This window comes from Mobula birostris, chromosome 5, assembly GCF_030028105.1.
Source record: "Mobula birostris isolate sMobBir1 chromosome 5, sMobBir1.hap1, whole genome shotgun sequence".
Taxonomy (NCBI): Eukaryota; Metazoa; Chordata; class Chondrichthyes; order Myliobatiformes; family Myliobatidae; genus Mobula; species Mobula birostris.
Genome location: NC_092374.1, coordinates 6030540 through 6043330, shown reverse-complemented (window position 1 = coordinate 6043330; position 12791 = coordinate 6030540). Strand labels below are relative to the sequence as shown.

General features: G+C 41.3%; 1 protein-coding gene across 3 annotated transcripts in view; it reads left to right on the top strand.

The window, feature by feature from the left end:
• The window catches only part of lifra (LIF receptor subunit alpha a), a 196928-nt gene that overhangs the window by 97207 nt on the left and 86930 nt on the right, over positions 1–12791 (top strand). For all 3 annotated transcript variants that reach the window (XM_072257527.1, XM_072257528.1, XM_072257529.1), the window contains one exon: positions 2066–2109. In XM_072257527.1, the coding sequence (XP_072113628.1) occupies positions 2097–2109 (13 nt within the window). In that variant the 5' untranslated portion in view covers positions 2066–2096. The remainder of the gene's footprint in view (positions 1–2065; positions 2110–12791) is intronic.

Here is a 12791-nt window from a genome sequence, read left to right as displayed (position 1 = left end):
ATAATGTGAAAGAGGAATAAAAGCATAGAATATTACAACACCATGCGGGTCCTTTGGTCCACGATGTTATGCCAACATTTTAACTTGCTCCAAGATCAACCTGACCCTTCCCTCCTACATGACTCTCCATTTTTTCCTGTTATCTATGTAAGAGTTTCTTACATATCCCTAATTCTTAAATGTCCTTCTACAACTATCCCTGGCAGGGCATCCCATGCACCCATCACTCTCTGTAAGAAAAAAAATCTATTCTGACTTCCTGCCCCCCATATGTTCCTCCAATCATTTTTAAATTGTGCTACCTCGTATTAGCTATTTCGTCCCTGGGAGAAAGTCTCTGGCTGCCACTCACTCTTGTGTTTCATCATTATGTACACCTCTATCAAGTCACCTCTCATCCTCCCATTTCAAAGAGTAAAATCCTATCTAACTCGACCTTTTCTCCTCAGAAATGTTTTCTAGTCCAGACAGCATAACATAGCATTTGCTGGCTACCCACTTTTGAAATCTGATCTTTTTTGTAAGTCAATTTGCAGTGCTTAAAACTTGTGCTGTTACATTCAGCAAGTCCACTCAGGGAGAAAAATCTTGAATTTTGTATTGCAAAAGTGGCTTTTTTGTTCCCTGAAGCAAATGTTTCCAACTCCCCTAAATAACAAAGCTGGGGGTATTTCCTCCCTATCCATTCTCAAAAAAAACCCCCATCATGCATCACATTATCAGCTTTATCCTGGCATGATTTAATGTCAAGAGTTTTGGAACTATACTTGCAGAGGAAATCTTATCAGAGTTATGGTGAAAGAACAGGGGCATGGGTTTATTAAAATGACCTTTGAAGATACAATAAATGAATTGATTCCTGTGCTACTTGTTTCTATAGTATTTTGTCTCTTTCTTTACCTTGGTTTCTGCACTCCTGTTAAGAACATTGCTATAACCATACCATGAGAATTGGTAATAGCAGAATTGGTCTAATCAACCCATTGAGTCTGTTCCACCACTTCCTTCTCATGGCTGATCCATTTTCCTCTCAATGCCATTTTCCTGCCTTCTCTGCATAATCTTTCATGCCAGGACTAACTAAGAACTTTTCCTTAAATGGACCCAGTGACCTGGCCTCCACAGCTGCCTGTAGCAATCAATTCCACACCCTCTGGCGAAAGAAATTCCTCCTCATCTCTGTTCTAAAGGGATGTCTCTCTATTTTGAGTCTGTACTCCGTGTTCCTTGACCACCCCCCACCATCCTCTTCACATCTATTCTATCTCGGCCAACCTTTTTTATGTCGTGGACAGCCTACCATTAACTGGGGGTCCTTGGACCCCAGATTGGGAACCCCGATTTAAGCCTTTTAACATTTGATTGTTTTGGATTTGATTTCACCCCCTCCTCCATGCTTCTATGGGACTGTAGTTTCTAGTATAGTTTGGTTTGTGAAAACATTAAGAGAAGCCTGCCCCTACCTCTCAATCAGAAGATTTCAGGTTTTCTTTTGATTTTAGATAGGTGTACATAATATTCCAGAGCAGGAGATAGTGACATTGAGATGAGATGCTGAACTATTTGCATTCCGTGATGGTCGAAAATTATTCTTAACTTATCCTGTTTAAAAGAATGGTGAAATTATTTTCACTCCACTTGACTAAATGCATCCGCTCAACATTGAAGTATCTGATTGGTAGCTCATTATCGCATTGTTATTTATGAGAGCAAACAACAGGGTGGACCAGGTGAACGGTGTCCTCAAAATGAGTACTGTCAGTTTTCCTCCATAGACACTGCTTGACTGGCAGACTTCCTCCAGCAGATTGTTATTTGCTCTAAGTTCTAGTATCTGTTGTCTTTTGTGTCACTTGTGAGAGCTTCTTAGAACACAGTAAGAACTGCATATCCCATCAGTCACCTTATGTACAGATATTCCTGTGCCTAGCTTCAATTTATGGACATAAAATCAACTTGTATACAGTAAGCTATCTTATGTATTTATATTTATTGTGTTCCTTATTGTGTTTACTCTTGTGTTGCATTGGATATGGAGTAACAATTATTTTGTTCTCCTTTACAGTACTGGAATGACAAAATCTTGAATCTTGAATATGCAGTTAAAAGGTGAGTTAGAGTGTTTTGATTATGGTAATATTAATGTAAGCTGTTTGATACCATAATCAGATTATTCAGCTGTTAAATAGTTAAATTTTAACTTGGCGCACATTTTCTGCTTCAGTGCCGTCAGATCTTCAGCATTCCATTTTTTTGGAAACAGTCTTAAAGAAAACCAATTTTTTTTACAATTCTAGTCTGGCTTTGGTTCAATTCAATTGAATAAATCTTGCTATCAGTTGTTAAGAGTTGTCAGCTGATCTTCCATGCAGGTTATGGTGAAGTAATCATAAGAGTCTTACTGAACGTTTTTGTGCTGTATTAGGTCAACAAAATTCGTCTGCGTGCAATGTAGTATTTTAATCTTTTAAAAACAGATATCTACATAAATTTGTGAAATTGGTGAGTGATGTTTGGAAATGGGAAGACTGAATACCTGAAGTTGCTGGGAATGAAGTTCAGTCCTGCAGGGAATGTTCCCTGGTGTCTGAATGTCAGTAATCTGCATATAGATTATCGAAGTGGGATGTTCCCTGCTGCGATCGTCTTTGACAGAGCCCTGAAGAGCCACAAATTTCACATTAGCTGCCGCTTTAAAAACCAAGCCATGATCAGTCAGTACTCTCAAATTTCTGGCCTGGCTTTCTCACCCCACCAAATTTTCTTACAAAGTAAGAATCAGGATTATTTTTTGTTGCACTGTAATATTGCGCACCTTTAAATTATGTCTTGATGTAATACTATACAGAAATTTATCAATGAAGATAACTATTGTATTTTTATTGGACAAAGTAACCTTGAGGGTGTGTATATATTTTCGTAACTTCGTGCTGTCGCAGTGTGCCCTTCCACAGGAAGTTTCTTCAATTCTTCAAGTTTAAACTAATTTAGAAGGGGGACGGGATTGGAGAATGTGGTAGTTGTTTTACAAACGGAAGTAGTGTGTAGTGAGGCTGCAAGGAAGGACATGCTGATGATAGGGCAACATCGTAGTCAGTGGGATGAGTTGCAGTGTAAAAGTGGGATAAAATCAAAAACGTTGATGAATACAGGACTGGAGGTGTTCTATTTGGATGCACGCAGTATTATGGAATAAGGTAATGACCTTGTAGTGCAGTTAGACATTCGCAGGTATGAGGTTGTGGGTGTCACTGAGACATGGCTGAAAGAAAGTCATAGTTGGGAGCTAAACATCCAAGGATACAAATTGTATTGAAAGAACAGAGAGGTAGGTAGAGGGGTTGAGGTGGCTCTGTTGGTAGACAAAATCAAATCCTTAGAAAGAGGTGACATAGGATCAGAAGGTGTAGAATTCTTATTGGTACAGCTTAGAAACTGCAAGGGTAAAAAGACCCTGATGAGACTTGCATACATCCTCCAAACAGTAGTCAGGATGTGGGCTACAAATTACAATGTGAGATAGAAAAGGCCTGTCAAAATGGCAATGTTACAATAGTCTTGGGGGATTTTAATATACAGGTAGATTGGGACAATCGGATTGGTGCTGAATTCCAAGAGGGGGAATTTGTAGAACACCTTATGAGATGGCTTTTTAGAGCAGCTTGTGATTGAGCCCATTAGAGGATCAGCAATTCTGGATTGGGTATTGTGCAGTGAACTGGAATTGATTGGAGAGCTTAAGGTAAAGGAACCTTCAGGACAGAGTGATCATAATATGATTGAATTCACCCTGAAATTTGAGGGGGAGAAGCTAAAGTCAGATGTATCAGTATTACAGTAGAGTAAAGGGAGTTACAGAGACATGAGAGAGGAGCTGGCCAAAGGTGATTGGAAGGGGACACTAGCGGGGATGACGCCAGAGCAGCATGGCTAGAATTTCTGGGAGCAATTCAGAAGACAAAGGGTAGATATATTCCAAAGTAGTAGTATCTTAAAAGCAGGATGATGCAACTATGGCTGACAAGGGAAGTCAAAGCCAAACAAGAGGAAATCTGTAGATGCTGGAAATTCAAGCAACACACACAAAATGCTGGTGGAACGCAGCAGGCCAGGCAGCATCTATAGGAAGAGGTACAGTCGACGTTTCGGGCCGAGACCCTTCATCAGGACTGACTGAAAGAAGAGATGTAAGAGATTTGAAAGTGGGAGGGGGAGGGGGAGATCTGAAATGACAGGAGAAGACAGGAGGGGGAGGGATGGAGCTAAGAGCTGGAAAGTTGATTGGCAAAAGGGATACGAGGCTGGAGAAGGGACAGGATCATGGGACAGGAAGCCTAGGGAGAAAGAGGGGGAGGGGAACACCAGAGGAAGATGGAGAGCAGGCAAGGAGTTATTGTGAGAGGGACAGAGGGAGAAAAAAGAGAGAGAAAGGGGGGGAGGGAGAAATAAATAAAGGATCGGGGTAAGAAGGGGAGGAGGGGCATTAACAGGTGTTAGAGAAGTCAATGTTCAAAAAGCCAAAAAGAGGGCATATAATAGACCAAAAATTGGATTGGGAAGCTTTTAAAAACCAACAGAAGGCAAATACAAAAAGTCATAGAGAAAGTACAGCACAGAAATAGGCTCTTCAGCCCATCTAGTCCATGCCTATTCCCATTGATCTGTACCGGGAATATCGCCCTCCATACTCATACTATCCATGTACCAATCCAACTCCTCTTAAGTGTTGGAATTGAGTTTGCATCCACTACTTGTGCTGACAGCTCATTCCACACTCTTGCAACCCTCAAGATTCCCCTCATGTTCCACTTAAACTTTTCATCTTTCACAATTAACCCATGACCTCTGGTTGTAATCCCATCTGACTTCAGTGGAAAAAGCCTGCTTGCATTACTCTGTCTAGTTCCCTCATAATTTTGTATTCCAATATAAAATCTCCTCTCAATTTTCAACATTTTAAAGAATACAGTCCTAACCTATTCAATCCTTCCTTAAACTCGGGTCTTTAAGACCCGGTAACATCCTTGTAAATTTTCTTTGTACTCTTTCAATCTTACTTACATCTTTCCTGCAGGTAGGTGACCAAAAACTGCATGCAATACTCCAAATTAGGCCTCACCAACATCTCGTACAATTTCAACATAACATCCATCTCCTGTACCAATGCATTGATTTATGAAGGCCAATGTGGCAAAAGCTTTCTTTACAACCGTATCTACCTGTGATGCCACCTGCAACAAATTAAGGACCTGTATTCCCAGATTTGAAAGACCTCCGCCTAATCAGAAGTCTGTACTGGGAACAAACTGCCGCTGTAAGAATAGATGGAGAAGTGAGTCAGTTTACGAAAATCAAGAGAGGTGTTAGACAAGGGTGTGTTTCCTCCCCTGATTTGTTTAATGTGTACAGTGAAACAATATTACAAAAAATAAGAGACATCTTGGGAATCAAAGTTGGTGGTGAAAACATCAATAATTTTAGATATGCGGATGACACTGTGTTAATTGCAAGTACGGAGCAAGAACTACAAAACTTAATTGATATAGTTGTTAAAGAAAGTGCAAAAATGGGTCTACCTATCAATTGCAAAAAGGCAGAATGTATGGTGATATCCAAAAAGGAGGAGAATCCTATCTGCAGGCTGAGAATAAACGGGGAAGATATAAAACAAATACAGAACTTTTGCTACTTAGGAAGCTGGGTGACATCAGATGGCAGGTGCGACATGGACATCAAAAGAAGAATAGAGATGGAAAAAGATACCTTTACGAGAACAAAGAGTATACTGACCAACACTAAACTAGGCATGACAACCCGCCTCAGAACACTGAAATGTTACGTTTATCCGGTTATGTTATATGGCTCAGGATGTTGGACAATATCTGGTAACATGAGGAAACGAATTGAAGCAGCAGAGATGTGGTTTTTGAGGAGGATGCAAAGAATATCATGGACGAAGCGAATATCTAATGAGGATGTCATGAACAGAGCAAGCACAAAAAGAGAAATGTATGAGATCATGAAAAGGCAACGTGACTTCATTGGACATGTGATTAGGAAAGAGGAGTTAGAATGCATAGTAATTATGGGAAAGATTGAAGGGAAGACAAGCAAGAGGAAGGCAAAGACAAATGATGGAGACAGCAGCCAGAGAACTGGAAATGAATACCAATGAATTGATCCACTTGACCCAAAACAGGAGTGTGTGGGTCATGGCAGTCAAAGCTCAAAGTGGGCATGGCACCTGATGATGATAATGATGATTCCCAGATCCCTTTGTTCTACCATACACTGTGTAAGACCTACCTCGGTTGGTCCTACCAAAGTTCAAAACCTCGCACTTGTCTACATTAAATTCCATCTACCACTTTCAGCCCATTTTTCCAGCTGATGCAGATCTCTCTTTAAGGCATGATAGTCTTCCTCACTGTGCAATACACCTCCAGTCTTGCTGATCCAGTTAACCACATTATCACCCAGATTATTGATATAGATGACAAACAACAAATGACCCAGTAGTGATCCCTGCAACACATCTAGTTACAGGCCCCTAATCAGAGAGACAGCCCTCTGCTACCACTCTCTGACTTCTTCCACTGAGCCAATATCTAATCCAATTTACTACCTCATCCTGAATGCTGAGTGACTAAAACTTCTTGACCACTCTTCCGTGTAGGACCTTGTCAAATGCCTTGTCTCATCCACTTTCTCAAAAAACTCTATAAGATTGGTTAGCCATGACCTACCACGTACAAAACCATGTTGACTATCCTTAATCAGTTCATGTCTATCCAAATATTTATATATCTGGTTCCTTAGAATATCTTTCAGTAACTTTCCCACTACTGATGTCAGACTCACCGGCCAATAATTTCCTGGTTTATGCTTAGAGCCTTTTTAAATGACGGAACAATGTTGGCTGTCCTCCAATCCTCTGATACCTCTCCTGTCATTAAGGAAGATTTAAATATCTCTGCTAGAGCTCCAGCAATTTCTGCATTTGCCTCCCATAGGGTCCGAGGGAACATCTTGTCAGGCCCTGGGGATTTATCCACCCTGATTTGCGTCAGGGTAGCAAACACCTCCTCCTCTGTAATCTGCACAGGGTCCATGAATTTGATGCCACTTCACCTCACTTCTATAGACTATGACTAAGGAAAAAAAATGGAATATGAAGGTAAGCTAGCCAATAGTATTAAGGGGATAGCGAAAGTTTTTTCAGATATCCAAAATGTTAAAGAAAAGTGGGAGTAGATATCAGACAGCTGGAAAATGATGCTGGAGAGGTAGTAATGGGAAATAAGGGAATGGCAGATGAACTGAGTTGGTATTTTTCGTCAGTCTTCACTGTGGAAGAAGAAACGAGTATTATGCCAGAAGCTCGATAGTGTCGGGGCAGAGGTAAGTGAAGTTACCATTACTAGGGAGAACGTTCTTTGGAAACTGAAAGGTATTGATGTAAACAAATCACCTGGGCCAGGTTGTCTACACCCTACAGTCGTGGCCGAAGAGATTGTAGAAGTAATGATGTTTCAAGAATCATTAGATTCTGAGGCCTGGAAAATTGTAAAATCACTCCACTCTTTGAGAAGGTGGAGAGGCAGAAGAAAGGAAGTTGTATGCCAGTTAGTCTGACCTCAGTTGTTAGGAATATGTTGGATTCAATTGTTTGGGATATGTAGTTTTGGGGTACTTGAAAGCACATAATAAAATTAGCCAAAGTCAGGATGGTTTCCATAAGGGAAAATCTTTCCTGAAAGATATGTTGGAATTCTTTAAAGAAATAACAAGCAGGATAAATAAAGGAGAATCAGTGGATTGCATGTACTTGGATTTTCAGAAGGCCTTTGATATAGTGCTGCACATGAGGCTGCTTAACAAGTTAAGAGCCCACAGTATTACAGAAGACGTACCAGCATGAGAGAGCATTGGCTGATTGGTAGCAGGCAGCAAGTGGGAATGAAAGGATCTTTACTAGTTGGCTGCCAGTGATTACTGGTGTTCTGTTGGTGTTGGGACTGCTTTTTATGCTGTATATCAATAATCTAGATGATGGGATAGGTGGCTTTGTTGCCAAGTTTGTAGATGATACAAAGATTAGTGGAGGGACAGGTAGTATTGAGGAAACAAGGAGGCTGCAGAAAGACTTAGATTAGGAGAATGGACAAGAGAGTGGCAAATGAAATACAATGTTGGAAAATGCATATCCACACACTTTGGTCGAAGAAATAAATGTGCAGACTATTTTTTTTAAAATGGGGAGAAAATCCAAATATGAGATCTCGTGGTTTTCTCCAGTTCCCCTCTGCATTCCAAAAACGTGCGGGTTGGGAGGTTAATTGGCCATTGCAAATTTCTCCTAGTGTGTGGGTGAGTGCTAGGATCTGGGAGGAATTGATGGGGAATGTGAGGATTGAGGTAAATATATAGTTGATGGTTGTTACGGACTTGGCAGGACAAAGATCCTGTTTTCATGCTGTACCTCTTTGATTGTTTGACTCTATGACAGATAGGATACCAACAAAAATAGATGAATGCTCAAAAGGAAAATATAATTGACATAGAGTGAAACATACAAAATGCTGGAAGAACTCAGCAAGTCAGGCAGCATCTATGGAGAGGAAGAAACAGTTGATATTTTGGGCAGAGATCCTTCCACTGGGCTCCTCCAGCATTTTGTATGTGTTACTCTAGATTTCTAGCGTCTACAGAATCACTTGTGTTGATATTTGCTGGACTAATGCAGCTAATTGATGACTCTGCCAGAGAACCTGTTTGGACATGTTGGGCCAAGTGGTCACTTCATCATTCCATAATTTTTGCTTTCAATTTGAAAATTGAGTAGAATTGTAATGCAGGATTCTTGGTCTTCACAGTATTCACTAGTGTAATTGAAGTGGAGCATTAGAATTTAAAACACAGAGCAATGCAGGACAGGAATAGACCTGTTGCCCAGTTTGGTGTCAGTTGAGACTAATCCTACCTGCTTGCACACAATCTGCATCTCAGTATTTCCTGTCTGTTCATGAGTCTGTCAAAAATGCCTTTGGGCCCCTAGATGAGGGAGAGGGTTTCGTGCCTCTGGTTGCAAGGGAAAGTGCCACAAAAAGGGGAGTGGTTGGAAAGGGGAATAGTCCCCATGAAGTGGGGAAGATGTGATTGGTGGTGGAATCGTTCTGAAGGTGGAGAAAATTACAGTGGATGATCTGTGGAATGTAAAGACTGGGTGGGTGGAATGTGATAACCAAGGGAACTCTTCTGATTTGTCCTGGAAGAACAGGGTTGTAAACATTTTCTAAATCAGGGGTTTCCAACATAGTCCATGGACCCCTCAGTTAATAGTAGGAATCTATGCCATAAAAAAGGTTGGGAATTCTTGCTCTAAGTAGACTTCAGTAATGTCAAGACCTCACAAGGTAGCCCGATCCTGAAGATTGAGCTATATGGGATTCAAGGCATGGTGCATAATTGGATCAAAAATTGGAAGGTAGAGGGTCGAGATGGCAGGATACTTTTCTGACTAGAAGTGTGCTGTTGGTATTCCACAGGGATTGGTGCTGGCACCCTTTTAGTTTATGATAACTATTAATCACTTGGATGTGAATGTAGGATATATGATTATTAAATCTGTGAAAGATTTCTATAGGACATGGCTTTAAGGTAAGGGGTGGGAAGTTCAAGGGGGATATTAGAAGAAGGTTTTTTACTCAGAGAGTGGTTGGTGCGTGGAATGCACTGCCTGAGTCAGTGGTGGAGGCAGATACACTAGTGAAGTTTAAGAGACTACTAGACAGGTATATGGAGGAATCTAAGGTGGGGGCTTATATGGGAGGCAGGGTTTGAGGGTTGGCACAACATTGTGGGCTGAAGGGCCTGTACTGTGCTGTACTATTCTATGTTCTGTAGATACATGACTCACCCAGGATGGGATACTTTATACTTTATTGTCACCAAACAATTGATACTAGAACATACAATCATCACAGCGATATTTGATTCTGCGCTTCGCGCTCCCTGGAGTACAAATTGATAGTAAATATTAAAATTTTAAATTATAAATCATAAATAGAAAATGGAAAGTAAGGTAGTGCAAACAAACCGAGAGGCAGGTCTGGATATTTGGAGGGTACGGCCCAGATCCGGGTCAGGATCCATTCAGCAGTCTTATCACAGTTGGAAAGAAGCTGTTCCCAAATCTGGCCATACGAGTCTTCAAGCTCCTGAGCCTTCTCCCGGAGGGAAGAGGGACGAAAAGTGTGTTGGCTGGGTGGGTCGTGTCCTTGATTATCCTGGCAGCACTGCTCCGATAGCGCGCGGTGTAAAGTGAGCCCAAGGATGGAAGATTGGTTTGTGTGATGTGCTGGGCTATGTTCACAATCTTCTGCAGCTTCTTCCAGTCTTGGACAGGACAACTTCCATACCAGGTTGTGATGCACCCTAGAAGAATGCTTTCTACGGTTAGCATGGACTCTTTAGGCCAAATAACTTGTATCAGTGCAGCATTGCTCTGTGGCTCCCAGTCAGTTGTAAGGTATATGCTGTAAACGTTAACATGCTGGGTATGTTGATGAGAGGGACGTTGTGAATCAAGTCCGTAGTTCCCTGGAAGTAAATGTCCAATGTTCAACGCATTATCTACCTAAATGTCATGCTTGCCTTCAAAGGTCAGAGCTTAATTGCTTTAAAGGGAGGTAATTGGATTGGCTGAGTTTGTTTTCCCCGGAGTGAAGGCTGAGATGATGGAAGTGTATAAAATTGAGAGTCAGAAATAGTCAGAATCTTTTTCCCAATGGGGATATCAAAAGCAAAAGGGCACAGATTTAAGATGGAAGGGAGTAATTTTAAGAAGATTTGAAGGGAAAGTTTTTCCACATTGTGTGATTGATATCCGGAGCTTATTGTGAGAAGAGATGTAATCGGATACAACCAACTACATTTAACTGACACTAAGCAAATGGGATTAGTTTAGATGGGCGAAAAGGTCAGATGAATGTAATGGGCCAAAGCTCCATTTCTGTGCAGGACAATTCTGACTCTAAAATGAGGGACTGGTCATTAAAAACTGAGGTGAATTGAAATTTCTTTGTGAGTTTCTAGAATTCTCTGCCACTGAGGGTGCTGGAGATAGGCAATCATTTTCAGTGATCATTGGATATATTTAAGGTGGAGGTAAGTAAATATTTGAAAGATTAAGGAATCAAGAGTAAAGATTTGAGTCGAGGGTTGTGAGGGCACAGGAGTTGAGGCCTGCATAGATCAAACACATTGAATTGGTGGGGGGGGCCAAGCTTGACAGACCTGGTGACCTACTTCTGCTCCCACTTGTGTTTTTGACAGCAACTCAATACATAAAAGCATGCAGACCTGGTCTAGAGGTTAAGTCATTGCCAGACCAAACATTAGAATGGGGAAGAAATGTAAACTAAGTGTCTTTGACTGTGGAATGATTGTTGGTGCCAGATGGGGTGGTTTGAATATCACAGAAACTGCTGATTTCCTGGGATTTTCATGTGGAACAGTCTCTAGAGTTTACGGGAAACAAAAAACGCCAGTGAGCGGCAGTTCTGTGGGCGAAAATGCCTTGTTAATGAGGGAGGTCAGAGGAGAATGGCCACTCTACTTCAAGCTATCAGCAAAGTGACAGTAACTCAATTAACCACACATTACAACAGTGGTGTGCAGAAGAGCATCTCTGAGCACACAGCACGTCGATCCTTGAAGTGGATGGGCTACCGCAGCAAAAGACTGAACATACACTCAGTGGCACTTTATGAGGTACAGAAGATACCAAAAAAAGTGGCCACTGAGTGTAGGTTTGGGAGTGGCATATTTTCAGTATGATATTTACATATTACTTCGTTGGGCATTATCATTGTGTGGTAAAAGTTCATGTTTATAATTGTCCCTGGATTGATGCTTTCTCTGCACCAGGTGATGCAGATTGTCATTTTAGAACTGAGAGTATGACCACGAAAATGAAAAAATATGGACATCGTGTAGGCATAAGGGATTAGTTTAGTTGGCCATTGGATTACTAATTTTAAGATGTTTGAGATGGCACTGGTGAAACACAGCAATGCCTTCTGGCAGCAAGTAAAACTACTAACTACTCAATTAATCACACTTTTTTTGGAAAACAGTCCCTACAATCAATAACTTATAACTTATAAGTTATAACTTATAATAACCTATAACTTCCATTTTGGGGTTGAGCTTTTGAACCTCCTGTACAACCTGGCATTTTTTACTGTGTGAACTGAAGTCTCAAAAGTTCAGGACAGTTGTGGCGCGGCATGTACGAACGTAATCGAGGCGGTGGGGTCCAGGTCCGCGATCGAGGAACAAGCCAATGTTTGGCTATTGCTGGAGTGGACTTGGAGCAAAGTCAAAGCAGCAGATCTGAGGCAAGGCAGAGTTGAGGTGGCAGGGCCTGGGCCAGAGAGCAAGGAATGAGCCGGTTCAGCTGATTGATGTGCCGGGCCAGATTGAGAAGGTCTGAGTGTTGGGAGCCAGAGGTGAGGGATGGGCCAGTGTTCAGCTCTCTGCTTGGTGAGATTTACTCATCCTTGCACTGAACTGAGGCTGAGGATGGTAACTGATGTGCTCATGAATCGGCTGTGACTGGCTTCTTGACTGTGAACTCACTCATGTTATTTACTTTTTATTGCTTTCACCATTTGCTCTTTTTTATTGGGTGTTTGACGGTCTTTTTTTAATGGGTTCTATCGGATTTCTTTGTTTTGTAGGGAGAGGCATCTCAAGGTTGTATATAGTGTAGATAAAGATTTATT